At 38.1% G+C, this 25,115-nt stretch overlaps 1 protein-coding gene across 2 annotated transcripts; it reads right to left on the bottom strand.

The window, feature by feature from the left end:
* Positions 1-1,308: 1,308 nt before the first annotated feature.
* On the bottom strand, positions 1,309-24,250 carry LOC142340832 (uncharacterized). Of its 2 annotated transcripts, XM_075391571.1 has the most exons (5): positions 24,108-24,250; positions 23,714-23,928; positions 21,754-22,313; positions 15,870-16,234; positions 1,309-1,703 (listed from the first exon to the last, which is right to left on the bottom strand). In XM_075391571.1, the coding sequence occupies exons 2-5, from the start codon at positions 23,888-23,890 to the stop codon at positions 1,336-1,338; spliced, it is 1,470 nt and encodes a 489-aa protein (XP_075247686.1). In that variant the 5' UTR covers positions 23,891-23,928; positions 24,108-24,250; the 3' UTR covers positions 1,309-1,335. The 2 variants fall into 2 exon arrangements, with proteins under 2 accessions (XP_075247686.1, XP_075247685.1); XM_075391570.1 differs by having other exon boundaries at positions 23,714-24,250.
* Positions 24,251-25,115: the final 865 nt, after the last annotated feature.

The following is a 25,115-nucleotide window of genomic DNA, read 5'->3' on the forward strand; positions in this document are numbered from 1 at the left end:
GAGTCGGGGAAGAATAAAGTTTTGGATAGGGGCAGATCGATTGGAGATTATGTCTTCTATCCAGCAGCAATCATGCTGGTTATTTATGTCACAAGAGTACCGGACGATTGCATTTCATTGGTGAAACTCTTGTTTTTTTTCTAAGTTTTAACATCTTGAAAGAAAATTAGGAGAAAAAACAGTGAATTGCCAACTATTTTGGCTCAGCGGTGTATATGATCTTTATCCGCCTCTAATGTTCGACCAAGATCTCCGGAAGTATACAGCTAGCAGACAGTATTTTGATTTTGCTCTAGTGCAATCCCCCTAAACGGAAAATTCAATGTTGTTATCGGTTGTTTTTCATGTCGAAGCTTCATCGTTAGGAACATAATACAAACAAGAATGAAAAAATGAAAAAAAAATATGTTGAAGGATTTAAACGAAAGATTGGATTATGATGACATTTTTTAAACAATTACTTGCAACTGACACAAAATTCAAAATGAATTTTAAAAAATTTTCAGTCCCAACCCATTCCACGGTTCGATCACACAAATCATCTGATTGGTTGAATTTGAAAAAAAACACGATTTGTGTTTTTTAAAAGAAAATTAATTTCAATAATTTTAAAAAAACAGAAAACGTTAAAAAAAATCAATGCATGAAAAGGCAAAAACAGATTTTTTGAATTTCAAAAACTTTTAAAATGAAATACAAAAACCTAAAAAATACCGAATTATACTCACTCTCTGTCAAAAAGCATATTCAAAAAACGACATCAGAAAATCAACTATCTTTTATATAAAACATTTTTTCTTCAAAAAATTCATATTAAAAAATATATTCCAGACAAAAACTTTTTCTTTTTTTTCATAACTAACAATGGTAAAATCAAACAATTATCAAAAACTACATTTTTTGTGGTTATGTAATTACGCAATCTTTGAATTCGAGATCATATAAATAAAACGGCATTTTAATGAAGAAACAATTTAAATAAATAAAAAAATCGGATGCAAAATCGTTTTTCCAACAAAATTTGAAGAAATTACTTTTCGAAAGAAAACAGCAAACGTTTTTACTTGACTCCTCGTTTTTTTATAGGTTGAACTGCAAAAAATTATACGTAAAAACCTCGTTAATTCAAATGGAATGATCTTCAATCAAGCAGTTAATTTAAATTGACAGGTCTTTTTTTGTAAGTACGTCCTGAACGAAATTGAAGGAATATGTTCTGTTCATAATGCGTATCCATAGGTACATACTTTTACACCCCCCCCCCCTCCCTCCCCCCTCCCCCCAACCCTTGCCTACCTTATACTACTAACAATAATACACAACCCACAAAATAGTCTACAGTAATTGTTCATCTTTGCTATTAAACATTTCCATGACAACGTCCCCCATATCCAACCCAAATCCCAAAACAGGTCTGAAAAATAACTCGGTCACAATTTGGTGAGGCACTTCTTTCAAATGAGTCACCAGTGAAAGACAATGAGCAACCCTCAGTGGGTCATAATGGGCAATGCTCGAGGTCCCAGGGTTGTTTGGTTGTCTCTGATCTGGGTTGTTTGGGTTTTGGTGGCTTGTTTGGTACAATTGCTGTTGTTGTTGTTGTTGTTGGTGATGTTGAGCTATTCGTGCATGATCTCGGAGTGCTTGTTCGGCCATTGTTCGACTGTGGAAAACGGCTTGTGCGTTTTTCAAGAGGACGAGTTCTAAATAGAAACTATCCTATAAGTTCTCGGGTCTTTCCAATTATAGCCCCCCCCCCCCCCTAAAATTAGTGGTCTGATGAAACCAACTTCTCGGGCTTTCCTATAACTTATAGCCCCCTATAACTTCTATAACTTCTCGGGTCTTTCCACTTATGCCCCCCCCCCCCCAAGATTAGTGGTCTGATAACCTGTAGCCTCCACCCCCCCCCCCTCTACATACCATAACATACCATAATGGGGGGGGGGGCTATAATTTCATGGGGGCTATAATGGGAAAGACCCAAGTTCTCTATAATGAAGGAAGCTACATTCCACAGTAAATATCACAATTCTTTAATTTTAGTTGTCTGCAGGCTTATTACCGACATAAATTACAAACTAAAAAATCCCTTCACAACTCTTTACCGAACATCCCTACAACACGAGCCTCTTACCACCCAAAATAAGCAAAATTACAATCCGCTAAATTTATAATTGATTATTGAAGAATTTGGTTTCATGTCAAAACCCCCGAAAACTATTTTGTGTGAAAGTCAATAATGTTAAAGCAATAATAAGAATAAACGGATCTATTCTGCCCCCACTATTTATAGCACGTTACTACGTAAAATATAGAGCATGCGCCTGGGGGTGTAAAAGTTATATGTACACAAAGGGGGGATTCGAATAAAGATAGAAAACGATAGACAGTGCTCTAAAATCTAGATTGTATTCTGACATACTTCTTAGCATTTGGCAATAATTGACGAGATGTGAACAAAATTTACGATAAAAATTGTTCTTATCGAAAGAAGTTCAGACTACAGATAATCCAGAATTACCATGAGAGATCTAGCAAACTTTCCCTTACGTGAAAGTTTAACTTCATCTTCAGTGAAACAGTTGCAACAAACTTCACCTTCAGTCTAGCAAACTTCACCTTCCGTGAAACAGTTGCAACAAACAACTAAATTAAAATATTGAAAGATGTGTTTTCAAAAACAAGCGGAGATATTAATTTCTCCTTTATACGTCAAGTGTGGCAGAGATAATACTAAAACTAAAAATCTAAAAGTTTTTCAACCCTTCACAAATTTAACCTAAGTAATCCCTCTTATATCGACAATTCTCAAATTTTTGCAACTGGTTTTGCAAAGTTTTTTAATACACTCGAAAAAGAAAATAAATTTTTCTTGAGTCGACTTTTAAATACACTCGCACTTTTTTAATACACTCGAACAAGAAAATAAATTTTTCCTGAGTCGACTTTCGGAAGTGCTACTAAAATTCGAAAGAAGCATGATGCTTAAAATCTATTAATCTATGAATTACATGACATTTTTGTAATTATGTTTTGGCTCTATATAAGCTGCAAGTAATTGGTGTATCCTGAGTATAGATTTTGAATCTGATACCCTGTATACAAACAGCTGCCACTCAAATTTTAAAAAAAAAACTTGCACAAACAACAAAATGAAAAAGTTTGTTAATGCATTCGAAAAGTTAATTCATTCGCAAAGTTATTGGCCTAATTTAAAAATTTTCAGACTTGAATAAGAGCAGAAATAAATTAAGAAGGTCTTTCTCTAAATGATGAGTGCCAACTGCCAAATGCAGTTATATAATCTATCCAGAATTTGCTCTGAGAAATTATTTTTGTAAAATACTCAACTTTTTATCATTGGAATTTCCTCATAAGGAAAAATAGTTCAGCGCTTGTCCCTCGCTCTTAAAACCTCTTTTTTTTGAAACATGTAAATTACTCAGACTATAACCCTAAGGTTAGATATCTACATGCTCTAAAATGTTAAATAAATTAATCAGCATTGTTATTAATATAGTAATCTTCAAATTGTGGCTGTTCGTTTTTATAGGTAAAAATAGGATTTGAAGGCTCCTATTTGTCTATTAACGGGTACTTTCCTGTGTTGATCGAGCAAAAACTCGGTTAAAACATTAACTCTTAACGACTTAAGTTCTTAATGTAAACGCCAACCCAGGACTGGAAGATTGGGTGGGGGAGGGGGGTGTTTCAGAAGACTTTTTTTCATAATATATCATAGGTTTTTGCGAGTGCGTTACTCTCTTTGACAGTATGCAAAACAGCAGCAAAACAAAGCATCAGTAAACAAGCATCTGCTGGAAGGTATCGGGGTTAAGATTGTGTTTGTTTCACCAAAATTTATAAACAAAACTGAAATAATTGGTACGTTTTGAGCTGGCGAACCATTTTTCTTATTGAAATCTCAAAAAAAAATCATAGTTCCAGGTATTTGGATCACCTGACTCAACTGTTGCACGCAGTACATAAGGAAGTAATGCATGAAAACGCAAAAAAAAACAAGAAATATTAATTAGTGGATATTAAAAATCTGAGCAACCCATATTCTTTTCACCAAATTTTTCATTTATACATAAATCTAAAAAAGATGTTCAAAAAAACGTTCAACACCTACCCAAAAAACAACATTTAATTTTCAAAAGGGATCATTTCGATTTTTCGCAATTTGTACAAAGTGCGTTTAATTTATTTATGTATCCATCCCCTCCACATGTTGAACTTTTGTTGCTAGGTTAAGATTCTAGCAACATTAATATCTCAAAATAAATCTTTCAAGAAAAGAAGTATTTCAAGAAAATCAGATTAAAAAAATTCTTTTGCATGATTTTTCTTAAAATCCCTGTTGTAACTTTGATGTCTTTGCACGCAAAAATGTCAAGGTATATTCCAGGTATATTCTTTCCTGACGGGTGTTAATCGTGCAATACTCTTGCAAGATTAACACTCAAGCCCGACTCGGGGTAGTCAGGTTAACTACGGGGCTTACTCTCAAAATTATGCTGCTATGTTAGGCTGAAACTGATCTAGTCTGAATTTATATTCAAAGATTAAATATAGATAAATTATCTATTCCTTCATAAAGTACATTCAACAGATTCAATTCTACATTAGTAGGAAAGGATAGCGTAGTATTATCCATAAGCGAGGTTAATTATTGTATCACTTGCTAAGGTTGATTTAGATTGCAACCAGTTGAACTCTAATCGAGAAGATTAATTGTTGCCAATTCAAATGCGTTCAAGCGAGAGGAAATAACATGTGCGTTCGCACAGGTTGTTCTATAGCCCGTTTCGCCGAGCGGTTAAGACCTCTGGCCCGCGTCCCAGAGGTCGCTGGTTCAAATCCCGTCAAAGTCAGAACTTTTTGCCCCCATAAAATTTTGTGTATGGTTTTTAGGCTAAACTTAATAGGTTTTTGACCTCTTTTCGACCTTCAACTAGAGATCAAAGATACGTTTGGCGGACGACCTTCTGGTTGTCTAATGCAGTAAAAAACATGCGGTTTTCTCTCCTATAGAGAGCTTATGGTTTTTTTTGTGTGTTATCATAGGTAATGTTATCGTCTTGTACGTTCGAGATACGCTTGTTACACATGTTTCTATACGTAAATAGATCATGAAAATTTCTTCGTGAGTTTGTCTATGTCCCGATACATAGTAAAGCCTTACAAATTGAGTCTTGAATTTTATATACTTTTTCTTTCAAGAAATATTCAAACTTATTACTCGATACAAGAACGAGGCACAACATTTGGTCCACCGACAGTGATAACGAACCAGAATCATTTCACAGCCGATTTCCGGACTCCACAAAGAGAGAGAATTGTGGTTTTGGTCACCGACGCTAGGAGTGAAACTGATGACCGAAGCACATTGAGCGAGGCTTCTGGAAACCCAAAAGTGAATGTACTGAGGATTTCAAGGGCGAAACGTCAGAAAAACTGTAAGATCGAAACATTTTAAATGAAAAAACTGGGATACGACAGAAATTGATGATATAGCGTCAAAATAGACGAAAAAACCCGACAACTGACAAAAAACTGGTTTTAGTCGAAAAACTTGAACTTTATATTTGGGCATTAATTTGATATTAACCAAACGTGTCTGAGGGGTGGGAACTTGAAAAACCAGCTTTCAAAAAAATTCGATAAATTTATCGAATTTTTTTTGCAATTTTTAGGTCGAAAATTTGAAAAATCAAAAGTTTGGTCAAATTTTTGAGAAACTGGTAAATTATTGTTCAGTATAGTTGGGGTAACACTATAATACAGATATTCAACAAAAAATTTGAATTTTGACCAAATTTTTGAAAATTGTCGATTTTACCATTTTTTGAGAAAAAATCTCAAAAAACATCAAAAAAAGGGAAGGTTCGTAGTTTTTTGTCCCCATACAGTAAATACACGTTGATGTGAGCCTATGGTATTCATTTTGCGTGCTAGTTCGTTGTTCCACGCCATAAATAATCTACCAAAAAACAGTCAAAATCGGTATACAAGCACTGTATTTTCACTTCCCGGTTTAAACTTGAATCCTTTCGCTGTTAACTATAGAAAAACGGTACAATATCAGTTGGATAACGTTTTCCGGCACAAAAGTGATATAATCATTTGGCACGACGCCATAAATAATTCGTTAACATCGCATAGAACGAATAAATACCGCAAACTTGCGTTACCGGAACTTGCTACCGTATTAGAACATTATCAAGACCGTTTGAAAGCAATTGTTTATTGTCCGCGTAACGGCGCACCAAACATCTTTGGTTTTCTTAAGCAAACAAGCATAGTGACTCTTCATGTGATCACGGATTTAGTATCGAAGCGCAAGCAAAAGGATCAGAACTTGATTAAAGAGTACTATCAATTGCATCAGAAACATCATCTTGAATTAAAGTCACTTACATTAGTATTAACACATCAGAATTCACTTCGTTGCTTGCTTAAGAAAACTCGCCATAGTAAGCTCAATAAACGACGCCGTAAAGCGAAAAAGAATAAAAAACTTGCCGCTGAAGCCGCAGCCGCGTCGATTTCTAACTAGGTTTACTTCTTTCTGGTTTTGTGACCTCAGTTTAGCTTAAAGGGGTTATTAAGCTAAATAGTTGTGATACCTAGTCGTTCCGCCGTGTCTCGTCTTCGTTGCACGTCGTCCGTGCGTTTAACCACTCGCTTTTCGCGTCCGCTCATCCAGAGCTTGCTTTTGTTCCTTTTCCCGCCTTTGCGTTTCCGTTTCCGCCGGTCGCACTTAAATCGTTCGGCTTCTTCACCTTGTTTCGCACGTTGCATGTTTCACTCGCCGTCCCCCGTTTTCTGGGTCTCAAAAGCTTTTGAATTATTGTGTCCTCGGTTCTAACTACAGGGGTTACGAGACTCAAGAGTGTTTTGAGACTCAGCCGTCCGCTGCGCTCGGTTACGTCTCGACCGCCGTGCGTTTCCAGCTCCATTTTTCGGTACCGTATTACTTGTCCGCCTTTACACCCCGTGCTTCGTTCGTGCTCCACGACTTGGCCTGACTTCTTTAGTGTTAACCCCTTTTGTATTTTTGTTTCAATTGTGTACGTTCAAGCGTTGAGACCATTATCCCCAAATCCTTTCGAAAGTAAACCCGTAATAAATCAGCATGTCAAAATCTATTGGAGAGCGAGTTCTTAAGTTGCATGACGCAAGAACAAAAATTGAGAGAGAGCTTTGCACAGCCTATGAGAGTATCGATGACGCAATTCGGGAACGCGCCAGACGCGTAAAAGTAGAGAGGCTGGTAACTAGGTGCAAAGATCTCTTAATGAGTGCCATCTCTAAAAATGATCAATTACTAGCACTCGCCGCGAAAACTGAGCAGGCAGAAAAAATAAAGCAGAAGTTGAGGAATGGCTAGAAACTGTTAACAAAAGGCATGATGATTACATGAAAACCGCTCGAAAATACATAGACTCAGTCCTAGATACTGATAGTTCTAGCAAGTTGTCTCACCATTCCAAAAAGACTTCCACATGCAGAACAGCATCAAATGCTTCCACACTGCGTAGAAAAGAACTACTTTTGGCTAAACTCAAACGCGGGGAAATAGAAGAGGTGAACAAAGCCGCAGCGCGAATTGCCGAAAGAGAATATGATATTGAGATGGCTCTAAGGGAGCGAGAATTGGCCGAAAGAAAACATGACATGGAACTCTTCGCTAAGAAACGCCAAAATGATCTTGAGAAAATGCAGGAAGAAAACCGTAAACGACTCATTAAGGCAAAAATGCAAGAAATTGATCTCATGGATACTGAATCGTTGTTTAGCAAGAGTAAGGCAGACAAAGAATCAAGACGTGGTAGCTACCATTCAATGAAGAATGACGACCTTGTAAATGAATGGCTTGAGTCTGCTGACAATGAAAACACGCTCACTGCTCCAGATAAGACAGTTCAAACGAGTTCCGGTCAAAATCAGGAGCACCGAACGAAATCAGGTCCCAACAAGGAACCGTCATCAGATCCAGCCCAGACTGCAGACCTTGATAGTCAATTACCGCCTCTCATTCAGCAATCTTCCTTTGAAGTTAACAAAACTGGCATAGTAAACGGAAAAGCTTCATACGAACCGAGAGAGAGTTCACTTTCTGGCGAACTTGTTGATCGAGCGCCTGAAAGCGGCCGATTGCCTAATGTTGAATATCCAATCAACTTGAACACAAACACAAACCATTTGACAGATCCCTTGATTAACACATCAACGCATGTTTGGAACACATACGCAGAGCAAGAAGCCGCATACTATCGTAGTTTACTGGCTTATTCACAAAACTTTTTCGTGCCACCGGCGAACAACGTCGTCGATAGTAGCACAGTAACTGTGCCCTCGACTGCTGATTTGTTGAACACAGCACCCGTTCTGAATTTAACAACACCGATTTACACTTCTTATCCAAGTCAAAATGCTGCGCAATCCGTATCCGTACATAACTTAACGCAGAATTTGTCGTCCAATATACCTAGTGGGGATATCATATCCCGCAACCGTCCTCAAGCATCAGTACCCTTCAGTCATTATGTCCCAAACTTAGCCTCATGGAAGTTGGCCAGTGTAAAACCGTCTACCGCTACCGTAAATTGTCCCCCAAATTTGTCTCAAAGCACATCCGTAAATGTGAACACAAGTGTACCGGTTTCGGCTGCCACAGTTGGCGGTACAACATACTACCAAAATCCGATCTCGAGCACGAGTGTATCTGCGCAGGTACTTTCTCCAGCGTCCGCCCCGGGCTACGCGATGCCGACACTCCCGTATTACCCGTTTCCTCCTCCAATGATTAACCCCGCAATGCATCAAGCACCGAGTACGGTTACAATGAAAGACCTAGCTGAACTTCTTACTCTCAACAAGAAGGATCTCCTACCAGATTGGAACCTAGCTAAGTTTAATGGTAATCCCTTGCAGTGGCATGAATGGTACGGCCAATTTAAGAGCGCCATTGATTCGCAGGCCCTAAGTGATGACATTAAGTTGACGAATTTGAAAACTCTCGTAGTAGGTAAAGCCAAAGATGCCATTGCAGAATTCGCTTATTGTGGAAAATTGTACAGAGATGCACTGAAAACACTTGAGCGAAAGTTCGGACAACCCCAAGCAGTTGTCACTGCTCACCTTGACAAATTGGCAAACTACCCTTCAATTAAGATGCACAGCTCTGATCAAATCATCCATTTTTCCACAACTGTCTCTAGTCTTGTTGGCGTCTTCAGTTCTTTGTCCTATGATGCAGATCTTCAGAGTTCATCACTCTTGAATCAGGCAGTTCAGAAATTGCCACCAATTTTGAAGGAATCATGGTCACTGCACACTGTGAAAAGAGACTTGATTCGCCCTACAATGTTGGATTTCAACGACTGGTTGAAAGAAAGAGCGGAGGGTCATGATCGCATGAAAACCACTTCTTTCAGAAGCAAACCAGAAGACACCAACAGCAATGGTGCAGTAAAGACCAAAGTGTCTTCGAAAGTATTCGCGTCCAACTCGAAGTCATATAGTGTTAATAGGCAGTCTCAAAATTCAAAGAATGATCACGCACCTTGCGTACTTTGTAAATCACAACATCCGATTTGGCGATGTCAGACTTTTAAGGAAAAAACTCCGACGCAGCATGCTAAAATAGCCGCAGAGAACCAACTCTGCTTTTCGTGCTTGAATGGTAAGCATTCGTTTCGTACGTGTCCGAATCAGCGCAAATGTAATCGCGAAGGCTGTCGCAGTACCCATAACATCTTGCTGCATGGTGCTGAGCGGATTTTTCCAGCAAGCGGCCGAAACAAATCTGCTGATGCATCACAACCAAAAGTCAACTCAACAAAAACGTCAACAACCGCTGTAGACGATGCAAGTACTCACGGAACAAGCAGCACATCAGGACTCACATCAATCACTGATGTCAAGGGTCTTTTCCAGGTCATCGAAGTCGATCTAGAGGGACATTCACAGAAGTGCGCACGAGCACTTGTTCTCTGCGATACAGCATGCAGTCACTCATGGATCTCCAGTGAACTCGCGAAACGTCTCCATTTGAGAGGAACACCGTTCAATTTGACGGTGAACGGTATCAATACGCAAGAGACAATCAACACTGAAGCTGTTCAGGTTAAAGTGACCCCAATTGGTGAGAATACCTGTTCTCCGTTTGAGTTGTTGCCGTACGTGAAAGAAAACCTTCGCGTTGGGTCTGACAAAATTGATATCGTTACCCTGCAAGATAAATATCCTCATTTGAGTGTGTTACCTCCAAAAAGTTTTGATTACGCGAACGTAGAGATGATACTTGGTCAAGACGCGTACCACGCCATCCGCCCGCTCGAGTATTTCGAAACCGACTCGAAATCCTCACCCGTTGCCGTTCGTTTACCGTTAGGATGGGTACTAAGTGGTCCAATGCCGTCAGCGTCCGGTCTAATCTCGACAAGTTTTAAAGCGGTAGTTGAACATGACTCTGAGTTGGCGACACAAATCAAGTCGTGGTATGACATGGAATCATACGGGGCTGTTAAGCAAGTGGATCCGCGCTCAGCGTCCGACTGTCGAGCCGTCGAAATTCTCGATCAGTCAACCGTACACGAGAAAGGTCGTTACTTCGTTGGTATGTTGTGGTCTTCCGATGAAGTCAAACTTCCCAACAATTATTTTTCTGCATTGGTCCGGCTGAAGTCCTTAGAGAAGAGACTTAGTAAAGATCCCGACTTACGCGAACGCTACGCACAAACAATACGAGAAGATTTGAGTAAAAAGTATGTTGTTAAAGTGCAAACCGGTGAGGAGACTGAGCATCAACCCGGCAGGAAATGGTATTTGCCGCATCATCCGGTCATGAACCCAAACAAACCTGGTAAGGTGCGAAGGGTCCTCAATGGTGCCTCCAAGTTTCAAGGGGTTTCTTTGAACAAAGTGCTGCTAACTGGTCCAGATCTTCTACAGAAATTGATTCACACGCTGATCAGATTCCGTCAGCATCAAATTGCTGTATCCGCTGACATCGAGGGAATGTTCCTGCAGGTAGGTGTGTTGCCATCTGATCAACCAGCTCTCCGTTTTTTGTGGCGGGAGGACCCCTCAAAGACCGTTGAGATCTATCAGTACACTCGACACATCTTCGGCGCAAAAGACTCACCGACTTGCGCAAATTACGCGTTGCAGCGAACAGCACGAGATCATGAAAATGAGTATCCAGACGCAGCAAAGGCAGTTCATGAAAAATTCTATATGGATGATTACCTGGACTCAATGGAATCTCCTGATGAGGCGCTCAAGCGGTCACGAGACTTGGTCAAATTACTTAGTAAGGGTGGTTTCAAACTAACTAAGTTCATTAGTAACGTGCCAGGTCTACTAGAAGAGCTTGAAGATCAATCATTTGAGTCTGTTCCGAAAGTCATTGGTGCATCAATGGAAGAGTCATCCTCCCATGTTTAAAATGGGATCATACCAAAGACACTCTAGTAGTAAGTCGCGGCACTTCTTGTGATTGCAGTAAAGCTGTCACGCAAAGGTTGGTTTTGAGTTTAGTAGCCAAAGTATTCGATACCATTGGCTTAGTTGCTCCTTTTACCGTCACAGCACGACTTCTCCTGAAAAATGTCTGGCGTTTACATGGTCAGAGCTGGGATAAAAGACTCCCAAATGAAATGATTGATCAATTCTCCTCCTGGAGTTCTGAGTTACCAACGCTGGCTTTGTTAACCATACCTCGCTGCTATTTTTCCGGTCCTTTTGAACAACTCGAATTGCACGTATTCGGAGATAGTTCTCAGGAAGTTTTTAGCGCAGTTGCGTTCTTGCGTGCACTTGTCAATCCACCATCTGAAAATAAACGTACCGAACTTGCATTCGTGATTGGAAAAGCACGTGTCGCCCCAATGAAGACACTCACCGTGCCGAAGCTTGAACTACAGGCAGCTTTGCTCGCAGCCCGATTGAGAGAAGAAATATGCAAAGCGCTTACCGAACCTGTTCAAAACACCTTTATGTGGACAGAAAGCACTACTGTCCTCCAATGGTTGAACTCACTGGACAAGCAACCGATATTTGTCGCAAACCGCGTCTCGGAGATTCTTGAAGGGACAAGTGTTGATCAATGGCATCATGTTGCATCTCATGCTAATCCAGCCGACGCAGGTACCAGAGGAATGTCTTCTGAAGCGCTCCAAAAAAGCAGTTGGTTGCATGGTTCCCAGTTTCTCCGAACGTCCGATTTCCCGTTCCAGCCGAATACCTATGTAGTCAAAAACATCAAATTGAAGAGTCATTCAACTGAAGCATCCTCTTCAGAGAAGACTTCCACTTTGATAACAGACGTTTTCAAAAGTGACTTTAGCCTTCCGTTCCGTAAGTTCAGTTCGTATCCTAAACAGCTTAGGATTCTTGCGTATTGCATGCGATTACTTCCTCGTCATCTCGCCTATCGGTCTTCTGGAAAGGAAATAGTTGATCCGGAAGAACTTAGCGCTGCAGAACAAAAGCTGCAGTTAATTATTCAGTCTGAATCATTCCCCATTGAGCGACAACAGCTTGCTCAAGAAAAACAAATAACATGAAAAGCCGTATTGCCGTTTACTCGCCGTTCATTGGACCTGGTGGCCTACTACGGTCCACCGGTCGCATTAAACGACTCACCGAAATTGACTTTGACTTGAAGCATCCAATAAAACTTGATGGACGCCATCCATTAGTTCTGTTGTTCCTACGCCACATGCATCTGAAACATCACCATGAAGGTATCGATTATCTCCGTGCACTTATCCAACAAAAATTTGCGGTCCTGAAACTTCGTTCAACACTCCGTTCTATTCGCTTCAGTTGCGTTCTTTGCCGAAAAAGAAATGCAACACCCGTCCAGCCGATGATGGCTGATCTTCCGTCTGAACGACTTGGGTTTCAGAGTCCGCCTTTCACCAACGTGGGTCTAGATTACTTTGGACCTTTTTACGTAACGATACGCCGCTCATCTGAGAAAAGATGGGGCTTCTTGTTCACATGTCTCACGACTCGTGCCGTGCATGTTGAGATAGCGCACTCGATGGATGCAAACACCTGTGTGATGGCTATCGAGCGATTCATCGCACGCCGTGGAATGCCATCAGTAATCTGGTCAGATAATGGGACGAACTTTGTCGGTGCAGAAAAGGACCTATTGGCATGTCTGCTCAATTGGGATGCAAAATTGATAGCTTCAAAACTCGCACAGAAGGGAATCAAATGGAAATTTAATGCGCCTGCGTCGCCGCATCACGGAGGCGTCTGGGAAAGGCTTGTGCGTAGTTTGAAGCAAACTTTGTACGCCATACTCGACAACCGCCGACTTACTGATGAAATACTTCATACGACTTTCTGTTTAGTCGAACAGACGCTGAATAACCGCCCGCTGACGCGGGTTAGTTCCGACGCTAACGACTTCGACGCCTTGACGCCGAACCACTTCCTCCTTGGAAATTGCAGTTCCTGTTTGCCTTCACTCGCTCCGGTTGATGACTTTAACCATCGTAAGAGGTATGCTAGAGAGCAAGCTTACGCGAATGAGATTTGGAAGCGTTGGTTAAAAGAGTACGTCCCTGCGTTGAACCGCCGCCCCAAATGGAGAACTCAACCAACCGGAATGCTGAAAACTGGCGACTTAGTCTGGATAGTCGATGACAACAGCCCAAGGGGCCACTATCCACTCGCTAGAGTTTCGAGTCTGCGTTACGGTAACGATGGAATCGCGCGATCTGCCGAAGTGAAAACACCAAACGGCACCCTATCCCGCCCCGTAATAACTCTAATGCCTGTCTTAGAATCATCACTTTTGGGGCCGGAGGATGGTCCCGTTCTCGTATCAAATGTTGTGCCTCGTTCTCGTATCGAGTAATAAGTTTGAATATTTCTTGAAAGAAAAAGTATATAAAATTCAAGACTCAATTTGTAAGGCTTTACTATGTATCGGGACATAGACAAACTCACGAAGAAATTTTCATGATCTATTTACGTAAAGAAACATGTGTAACAAGCGTATCTCGAACGTACAAGACGATAACATTACCTATGATAACACACAGAAAAAACCATAAGCTCTCTATAGGAGAGAAAACCGCATGTTTTTTACTGCATTAGACAACCAGAAGGTCGTCCGCCAAACGTATCTTTGATCTCTAGTTGAAGGTCGAAAAGAGGACAAAAACCTATTAAGTTTAGCCTAAAAACCATACACAAAATTTTATGGGGGCAAAAAGTTCTGACTTTGACGGGATTTGAACCAGCGACCTCTGGGGCGCGGGCCAGAGGTCTTAACCGCTCGGCGAAACGGGCTATAGAACAATCTGTGCGAACGCACATGTTATTTCCTCTCGCTTGAACGCATTTGCATTGGCAACATTAATCAAAAATTGCTATAAAATTTCAAATCTTATCTCAAATTCATCAATCTGTACAACATTCTCTGCTTTTTTATGAAGTCAGTGGTGACCGCAGAAAATTATACGTTGGAAAGTTTCTCAAAAAGAGTTCATTTTGCAATCTGAAGTAAAAAAAAACAATTAACGTCGGGTGAATTGCTATCAAACGACCAGAGAGGGTTGGGTTTCGGTAGTAGTCAGCTGGGCTTAATTATGCAAGCATTAGGGGAGGAGCTGAATTGTGGGTCAAGAGTTGGGGAGGGGGTAGGGTTGGGAGACGAGAGGGGATCCAAATTGCTAGCTGGTCGAGGATGGACGTGTGGAGTGTTTTGGGGGGAGTGAGGGTGACTGACTGAGGGGGGGGGGGGCTTGAGACTGAGGGAGGGGGGTAGAATTAGGGGGGCTGATTTCCTAAGGTTAAGAACCCCTTAACACCATGAAATTGTCTACTCGAAGCATTTTGGGTGAATTGAGTACTTAGAAACTAATAAGATGTAAGGCTCTGTGAGAGCTGCTCAGACAATTAAAGCCCTCAGACAGCAAATTTACTTAAGTTTTCCAGTTTTTGAATAGCAAGAAATACAATTGAAAGTAAGTGGAAGAAACAAGGGTTATGTTTCAAATTTATATTTGTCACGTTAGTGCCCTATCAGCAAAAAAGGGTGTACATTGACGATTTCGATGTCAATTCTCTTTTTTTAGAAAAAATTGTTCCTTTTGTTAACCTTTTTAATGGAAATCAGTGGTTTATGGTACTTGGTATCAAAATGTCAATATACGCATTAGATTTCGATGAAGAAGGAAACTGTAAAAAATTCAATTCTTTGAATCATGACCCTATCCCCCAGCCGAAAAATAAATTTTTATGGTAAATCAGGAAGTCAAAAACGTATGAGTGCATATGGTTTACATTTAAAATTCATTTTACTGGGTGCACACACGGGAAAGATGCTGATGTTCTTCTGAAGGACTTAAATAGGAGCTATTCAAAAAAAAAGAATTTAGTAATTTGAGACAAGAAAACTATTTGATATCTTTTAAGAACTCAACAAGATCATTACAGGACTTTCATAGGTTCTTTATAAGGCATCACAAATTCTGTCAAGAAATTCATTCTCTTGCATGTCAAGAAATTCATATTTTGCCAAATTGCATCAATTTTCGTTTAAATTGGGAAAACACAAAATGCGGCCATTTTGCAATTTTTAGGTTGATATTTGAAACCAGATGATCGTTTTTCAGTTGCGCAGAAATCTAAAGGATTAAAAATTAAGAAGGGCAAATTTTGGCTAGTCAGATAAAATGCATTTCCAATATTACCATGACCGTACAATGAGCTGTTCAATTCTACTTTTCAATCCTCGCCAGTTTTATTCAACGCTAACTTTGGATCCATAAATTTGCAACGACAAATTGTCAAAAGAAGTAGGGAAATGTCAGAAAAAGGCTAACCCGGATTAAAGATTGAAATAATCTTCATGTAGAAATACTCCTCGTCTGACAACTTCAGACTTGCTATTTTGTTCAACAGGCTCTTCACACAATTCGCACTATCCACAGTCGGTAAGTTATTCTTTTCAGCGAATATTTTGGCCAACTTGTTGGCACACATCGTCTGCTTCCAGCATGGCATTGCATTAGGTCGATTGCAGAAGTTTTTCAGTTCCAGTTTAATGTCTATGTTTTCCTCTGTGATCGCAATTAGGAATAAAGCTACCCAGGACTGTGAAATGAGCAAGCCCCTGTCAGTTCGAGACAAAGTTTTGTAGGGCACAAATGTTATGACGGTTTGGGCGCAGCGTTGAAGGGCTTCAAAACTAAAAAAAAATGCGGAACTTTGAAACAGTTGGATTGATCCAGGCATCGCATCTGGAAGTGTATTTAACTATTTACCTCTAAAATTTATTCTAAGTTCAGCACCTTGTTTGGGTTGATTGTTTTAATTAAGGAAGTTTTAAAACTTTTTAAAACTTTTAAAATAGATAATAGAACTTTGGTCTTTGCTAAACGAGCACCAGTTTCAGCATATCATTTATTCTTCTATACTTCAAAAATAAAAGAGCTTTCTGTTCGCCAGCGGTGGTGGTCAAGCCAGCCAAACTTTCGAACTAAGGTCAAGAATGTTAACATCTCATGTTCCCGGTTGAACACCATAAAATAATCTGAGTATTCATATCAAGTCATATATAGTTTTATAGAATTTTTGCAAATACACTATGATCATAAATGGTAAGAGCACAAATTTTTATTATATTCTTCTTCTTTTGTCTCATAAATAGGGAATTTTTTTGAAAAATAATGAAGTAAGGAAAACTCAATTTCTTTGTACTACATTAAATCATTGCCAAGCACATCAATGCGTCTGCGCAGCTTTGATTTTTCGCCTAAGGCGAAACCTAATTAGGTAAGGGTGTTACCCAAAAGCCGGAAACCCAATTTAAGACAAATTTTCTCACTTTATATCCCACGTTATATCTTGTCTTTGAGGAAGATTGCTTCTTAGTTTATCATTGATGATGCAATTGCAGAAGAATGATAAAGAAAAGAATTGAGATAGAGGAAAATCTGGTTTCATGAATCTTAGCAACCATAGAAAGATCATATATCGATGTTACTAATCTCACAAAGAAATGTCTTGTAAGAAAACATATGTGTTCTTTGTATGGTCACCAAGAATGTTTACATCCCACAGTAATTGAGAACAATAGGCTTGAGCAAGGATTCGGTGAGTAAAAGTTAAAATGAAATTTAAACGTTTGGGAGTTCTTTGCGCGCTTGCAGAGTTCTTTGCGCAAGAGAGAGTTTAATTGAGCTAATATTCAATTTGATCTTTCTGGCACCTTGATCAACTGATAGAGAGATTTGGAAAACAGTCAAGATTTTTTAATTACTCTATGAAAATGTACTTCGTGTTTCATATCCTCTATTAGTTGCTTCTGATGTCATGTATAATACGATTAGTTCTTAAATGATGAAATGATTTTGTAGTCAAATGTTTGGCGCAGTTTATATGTGTTCACTTACCTTGGTAGAATAATCGGAGAGTAAGTGGGAGTTAAGAAATCAAGTCATAGGAGCACGGCTTGCAATTATTAGGGAGGATAAAAATCTAGAAGAGTGAATAAAATCTTTGAAGTGAACTAGATACTTTGAAAAAAATCAGAAATGTGTTTGGAGTGAAAATTTTGGTTTACCAGAGATGAACTGATCTAGTTGTTTAATAAAAAAAAACACCAAGCCGAAATACCGACCCCCTGCTTAATGAGGGAATGGCTGGTTTTTGATCACAATGATGATAGGCAACCCAATGGTGATCTCGAGCTGATATAATTTTTCAGGCCAGTCTGACCATCAACTCCCGAGCTATTAACAACACCGAATAAAAACAGGCAAAATTAGGTTTAAAACAAAAAAACGCTGTGTTTTTATAGTACCAAGAGAAAAAAGTAAAGAGGTAATAATTAAAGTAAAATGAAAAAAGTTTTAGAAGTTTTTCTGTTTTTTAATGCAGATAAAATAAGAGTATTGTCAAAATAGAATTTATTAGCACTTGATTTTGAAATAATAATTTCACAAAAACTTGAAGTCCTATTGACCTTAAAATTAAGCAATAGACTAGTTTAGATGCGGGAAACCTAAATTTGATTCAAATCTAAATCAAGTCTGATTTGAGAGCAGGCCTACTCTCACGGAACTACCGGACGCCGGTACAGCGTGATGTCAAATTTAAATTGCTCTTGGAGTTTTTGTAGTCGAGTTTTAATTTTTGGAGGGTTAGTGTAACTTTTCAAAGGATTTCCAATATTGCTATTCATACCTCCTGGTGCAACCGAAACCAGTGTTTCGGACTGAACCGAGTACCGAAAACCAAAAATTAGCCTTTTTGAGCGGCCGAATGATTTTGAGATGGTTATAATATGACAACCTGAGACAGTTAGTGACAAAAAATAGCCACGCTGGTCAATTTTGGCAAAACCGGGTTCATCGGGTTTCGGCACCAACGACTCTTTAAAAAATTTCAAAACCCAAACGACTCGCAACGGATAAATCTAGGACAGTAATGACTGGCATGCAATTAGATGGCACCCTACAATTTCTAAATATTTTTACACAATAAAGTTTTGAACCGTACAGCAAAAGATATAATTTTTCGAATTCTGATTCCCTGCGGAACAACCAGGAGACACGTGCTCATGCATAACTTGTGATCTATTGAGTGTTAGGTCGGTAATTATAGTGAGTAGGCGCAATTGTGAGTGGAATTTCTGCGACAATGTTTCTTATAACACCTTGACCACTCATTTTTGATAATTGATCCCTGGAGGTCAAAGCGTGGGCCTTTAGGAAAACTGGTCTTTCGCATTATTACAGGGAAATACAAGAAACATTTTAAAAATTGGGATAACAGTTCTTCTTTTTTAAGGTGGATCTTAGTTATTGATTTAACACACTGGCCTTTAACATAGATTGATTTCAATCAGTTGAATTTGAGAGCAGAAACCGAGTGATAGGGGTTTTCGAAGCAACTTTCAATGCTTACTAAGTAAACACAATCGAAATGACATGTGCATAAGCGTGATAAAGCGGAGTCGGTCTGAATACAAAGGAGTTCAAAGTTCGTAAACTTAAGACAAGATGAGAATTGAACAATGGTTAGTAGTAGTTGAGTGACAGAGCATATTTTTGCAATGATTTCTTTGCACTGTAAAAACAGCCCGGCTACAGAATGTGACAGATTTCGGATGTAATTTGCAATGTTTACTTAAGAGATTAAAGTTTGCTTGTTTTAGATAAGAGCATGTTGATTGAGAATAAATTGAGGTGACACGAGTAGAGAGAGCAAAAGGGTAGACAGAGGAGAAACCTTTGCATAAGTGAGAGAGACTTTTTTGCTGAGAAACAGTTTCGTAGTGAAGCAACTTGAGAAATTATTTCTTAGAGAGGCCGAAAAACTCTTATTTTAGTGAGACTAAACTTAATTTTTCAATTGCAAGACCAGTTGCGATGCTGTGCATTTGTGTTAAGCTCACTTCGGAAAAATGTTACCAAGAAGGTTTATCCCGAACTACATCTCACTGTATTTCAGAAAAATTGACATGGGTCCGCTGAGTAAAAGTAAAAGTGAAATTTAAACAATTGGGAGGTCTCTGCGCGCTTACTGGCACCCAAAAATGTGAGAGAGTTTAATTGAGTTAATATTCTTTTTGATTTTTTTTTAATCACAAGACATCTTGATCAACTGATGAAGAGAGATTTGGAAAACTCTCAACATGCACTTTAAACATTTTTTAGTACTCAGTGAAAAGGTAATTCATGTTTCATATCCTGCTCTACCGAGAAAAATGAACGTTGTTAATGAACTATTCGTTTGAAAAAGAGATCAAACATAACAGCTTTCATGAAAAGAGTGCCATGTTTTTTAGATAAGCTGCCGCATTTTATGAAAAATACTCGAAACAAATTTTGGAGACGCTTAATTGCCAAAAAAACCAAATTCGAAAAATTGAACTGCAGCGCAATTTAATTTTAAACCAGCTAACAGTGAAACCATCAATAGAAATGCAATAGTTCTTGCTTTCATTTGAGAAAAATCAGCCAATTAATTTTTCAATGCAATCAAAAGCACATCTTAAACATGTAATAAAAAATTAAGAGATTAATTGCTAATTTATAGAACATTTGTCGTATACTTTAAATTTGGAAGTTCAAACAAAAATCAAACAAGCAAACAGTTGTAGTTCAAACAAACAACCTTGAGACAGAAGACAACCTGGTAATAGAAAAAACCTCAAAAACCACAATAGTGCGATAGAAATCATCCCTCAACGTTTACACCTAAATGCACTATTGATGTGCAATTGACTTGTGATGTGTTGATAAACCCGAATAAATTCAACGTACTTTTGGGAACACTCAAATAGCAAAAAAAGCTATAAATTGCTCAATTGCTCAAAGCTCTGAATTTTTCATTTTTTCAGTTTCTCTAGAATCAATGAATAAAGCATAAACCATGTTTTCAGTCGTTCTGCTGAAATGAGTTTAAGTTGGCATGAATCAACGCGCTGCGAAACAAACATCAACAAAGTTACTCAATTTTTAGAGTCAAAAATCAAAACATTTGTGTAAATCGAGTGTGCATTTTTGCGGCAATCTTTTTACGGCAATATACCTTCAAAATGTACAAAAAAGGAGAGTTGTTAGCGGGCTCAATGTGTTTTCTGCTTTTAAAGCACAAAAGTATGACTTTCACCATTCAAAAGCGCTAATTAATCAGTTTAATTTTAGTACAAATTATTATAAAACAAAATGAGAAGTTTTCAAAGTAGCAACAGACGTTATGAAAAAAGTTTCTTGAATATTATGTTGCAAAATTATTTTATTGGAAAAATGGATTTGTAGTTCAGAAACTAGTAAAGATCTATTTTTAGTCGAAGAGCTGTTTAGTTTAGAGCTTTTAGTTCGCATTCACTTCGATTTCTTCTAATTTTAGAAATTAGTAACAAATTCAGAGAAATTGATATATCGCAATTTATAAATCTTGTATTTAATTTTATTTCGTGAAGTTCAATTGATTTTGATTTTTGGATTGGTTCACGGTTGTCAAATTTTGCAATGCAGGGCTAGAAATTCGGTTTTTTGTCAAATATTTCAATGTGTCAAGTAGCCAATGTTTGTTTCTTATGGTAAATATATGAATTGCAGAAACAGATGCCGTTTTTTTTATCTGTTCTCAGGCATTTTGTTCTGGCATTTCCAAAAAATCGCTTTTTATTAAAAAAAATGATTTCTTGGACAATTTCAGCGAAGAAAAAATGAATGCTTTCTATTGAAATCAATGAGTAGACTGTTTTCTGGTTCAGCTGGAATAATGTCAGTTCTCCTTAATTATACATATTTTTCTCTTATGTAAGAGAATTGGGTTTCCATTTTGTCAGCTGATTTATTTAAGTAATTGTTTGAATTTTGAAAAATGCAAAGTCTGTAGTGCTTGCTCCCGAAGAAGTGGTACACGATAGTGTACTAGATAAAGTGATATAAATAATTGCAGCATCCTCGGCAAGCAGAATTTCTGTATAATATTGTGATATACAAAGAAGAAATATAAGAGGCGAGGAGCACCATCATTTGTTTCAAATCAGTCAATTTTTAACTGTTTGTCGTCAGCAAGAAAAGGTTCGAATATTTATCTGGAGAATACAATTTTGTTTCTACTGTTTTTCAGAAAAAAAAATAAGATTTTTCAAATTAGCAATTGTTATTGTGGATTATCTTAGTGGAAAATGTAATGAATCAAATTCCCTAATTTCATCTGCACAAAATTCCAAAATTAGCTCACCAGAAACGGGATGTTTCCTCTGGAAGTTTCAACTTGACTATTGATGGCTCGCTGCACGCTCTATTACTAGCAAAAGTGTTGTGGTCCGACAACGAAGAACCGGATCGAAAACCCGATTCATCCGACGTATAGCTCCCTCCGCTTCCTGGACTCGTTCCGAAGTCGGGGGTTTGTGGTGAGCTGAACGACGAAGTGTGCGAACTGTGTTCTCGAAGGGAACTAGCTGAAAAATGAGAAATATCCGGAATCGGCTTCTCGGATCCGACTCTGTGGCCATGAAGTGTTCTAGAAGAGTCTAGAAGTTTTGATAGTTCTGCGCAATTGCTACCATCTCGAGGCTTCATATGCAGTTTTGATGCGTTATGATTCATTTGTATTTGTCTCGAGCCAGTTGCATGATCAGGATTGCATAACTTTTTAGCTTCGGGAGGACTGTAGTCTTCCGAGTGGCTAGCGATGGGTACCGAGTTGTCAAGGGGCACTGGTGTGCTTTCACTTGGGTTGATACCAAAGTTGAACAAAGTTGGCGAACTTGGGATTGAAAGAGGCTCGTCATTTAGCTAAAACTTTGAAATATGTATTTTCGTAGAATACAAAAGAGGTAAACCAAAAATTTTTTCGCGGTTCGTCAATATTGGTGGAAGCCATAAAAACACATTACATCTGTTAAAATTGAAAAGAAGTCTGTTCTTGGGTCGAGTAAAGTCTATGCAAGGCATGTTTTCAACGATTCATAAAAAAATTTATGACTTTTCTGCTACCCAATTGTTAGTATTGGTTTTAAAACTATGTTTTCGTGTATAGGAAACATGTCATCATTTCTTATAGCTTTCATCTGATGAAGCTTCTAACTTTTTAACGGATTAAAAATGGCGCATTTTTCAATATGGGTTTTCGCTAGATTAATGCAAACAACTTTAAAAATAGTCAAACAAAAAATTTTCATGTGTTTTCTAAAATCAAGATCATTGGCAGAAAACCGGCAGTTATGATAAATTATAATTATTGTTTGAAAAGTTTCAATTTTTTTCGGCATGCTCTTATAAAACTAAATTGGAAGTGCTATTTTCTTCTCGCAATTTCTTCATCAAAATTAAGTGAAGAAATGTAAACAATGAATTGACAATCGTATATGTTAAAAGGAATCTTGTGGACCCACATGCGTTTTGCAAATTAGTTGTGATCTTATGCAATAGTTTTTTAGATTTTCCTACGACCCTCCGAATTAAATATCCATTTTGTTCGTTAAACGCTGGCAGTATTCACTATTGAGGAACGAAAAGCCACATATACGAAAAGACTGAAGTTTTAGATCAAAAACAAAGAGAGCATTCTGAATTTTAATCTCGGAAAAAATTTAGGAAAAGTTGGTTCTGGATCTTAAAAATTTCCCATAACCCGCTAAACAAACAATTTTTTTTCCCGATCTCCAAAATTCTGAAAGATATATTTAATTTTACTATTAAGAATTTATTTACTAATGAGAATGTAAACGTACATATGATCTTGTGAGATTACAGCATAGCACATTATCTAGGGTGAGATTTTAAAGAACAAAGGCATACATTTTTGAAAAAAATAGCGCATGTTGTATGATCTCTTTAGAGCGCTTACAAAACGAGCGTAGACAAGGAAGATCTTTCATGAGAGGTTTTGATATGCAGGACATTAGGAGACATGCGTTTACGTTCAATATTGGGTATAACTTTAGTGCGAATTGAAAACAAGTCTAAAAAATTGATTTTAAGCTCTTCCTCTTAAGCTGACAACAATTTTATTCCAGAGGTTTGTTCAAATAAACAGATAAATCGTCTTTAAATTGGACATTTTGGGCGTTCGTGAAATGGAAGTTGACACGAATTGTCAGACATCCAAGATCTTCACTGTCTTGATAATATATGAGATATGATAGAGATCTTGAAAGCCAACATTTCCCTTTATGAATACAACAGATACATACGAGTGACTGTAGAACAGAGAAGCAACCATTGTCGTTGTCTGGGTCGCCCTCGGCGTCAAATTCTTCCAGGTAGTCCAGCAAGTTCGGAATCTCATCGTCATCAAGTGTGTCGTGGTGGTCCACAGGGATGGCTCCGTTGCCACCACAATTTTCCAAGTCGTTAAACGATGCGCACATGGTTTAGATGTTATAGCGTTTAAGTTTTTATTACTCCCCTTCAAATCCAGAATTAAAACTAGTTTTTTAATAATCAGTCGTTATGGATTAACTATATTTTTTATTCCAACTTCTGATGTAGTCAATGAAAAGCCACGACAAAAATGTGCTTCTATGAAATAGCGATTTTGTTTTTTTTTCAGAAAAAAGTCGTTAGAAATACATTGAATATAATTACTCTAAATGGCCAAGTATTAAGTACTTTTGTCGGTTGGCGCTTTGTTGCAATTTTTGAAATAATTCTTGTTCCTTTTATGAGTCATCACGTGTTATGTAATAATATTGCTCTTGTTATGTAATAACTTGGTCAGTTTATGTAATATGTACATTCTAAGCCAATGGCGTGGCTGTCTGTACTCACTATTACGTATAGTTCTCAAAAGTTTGCATAACAATTTGCTTTATTACGTAATTGCTCACTTTATTACGTAACACGTGTGCATAATGAATGGGACAGACTATATGAGAAATGACTGTACATTTTAACTCCTCAATTAAACTAAGAACGTCAATACAAGCTCTTGGACTAAATTAGTCAGAGCTCAATTGTCTAGTAACTCAGTGGCCAATTTTCGATTTTTCGAAGCTTGTTAAAGTGGTTTTATTGGTTCAGTTGGCTCATAAAATCTTGAAATATTAAGAAAAATCTTGCATATTTGCTGCTTTCGACTAAATTTTGCTTAACATGTTGAAATTTGCTTATAGGAGCACATCTGCAGCAAAATTCAGTCCGTGCATTGTTAATAGTTCCCTAATTTAAAGATCGGGCTATTTCCTTCCATTTCGGGGCGTAATAAAACCCCCCGAGTCAAATCTTTCAGACCAAAAACATGTAATAGTGCTGCAATAAATGAAATTTCTGGAAAACTGCCATTCTCAAAATTCCTTCGTCAATTTAACCTCTCTGGATAAATGATCCCCACTTTTACAACAAAATGGTAACAAATTATGGACCCTGTACCCCAAAATAATATCATATCACGTGGGATTTATAGACTCAAAGCGCGTTTCTATGATTTTGAAGATAAAAATTGAGAATTATAAAACGCCGAAGAAAGAAATTTGGAGGACCAGAGCTTTTCCTGGTTAGAAAAAATTGCTTCAAATTAAAAATTCAGAATCAGTCGGGGGGGGGGGGGGTCAGACTGGTGTTTTTCACTTTATATCAGTTTATATCAGTACAAAA

Source organism: Convolutriloba macropyga, chromosome 6, assembly GCF_964194025.1.
Source record: "Convolutriloba macropyga chromosome 6, txConMacr16.3, whole genome shotgun sequence".
NCBI lineage: Eukaryota > Metazoa > Xenacoelomorpha > Acoela > Convolutidae > Convolutriloba > Convolutriloba macropyga.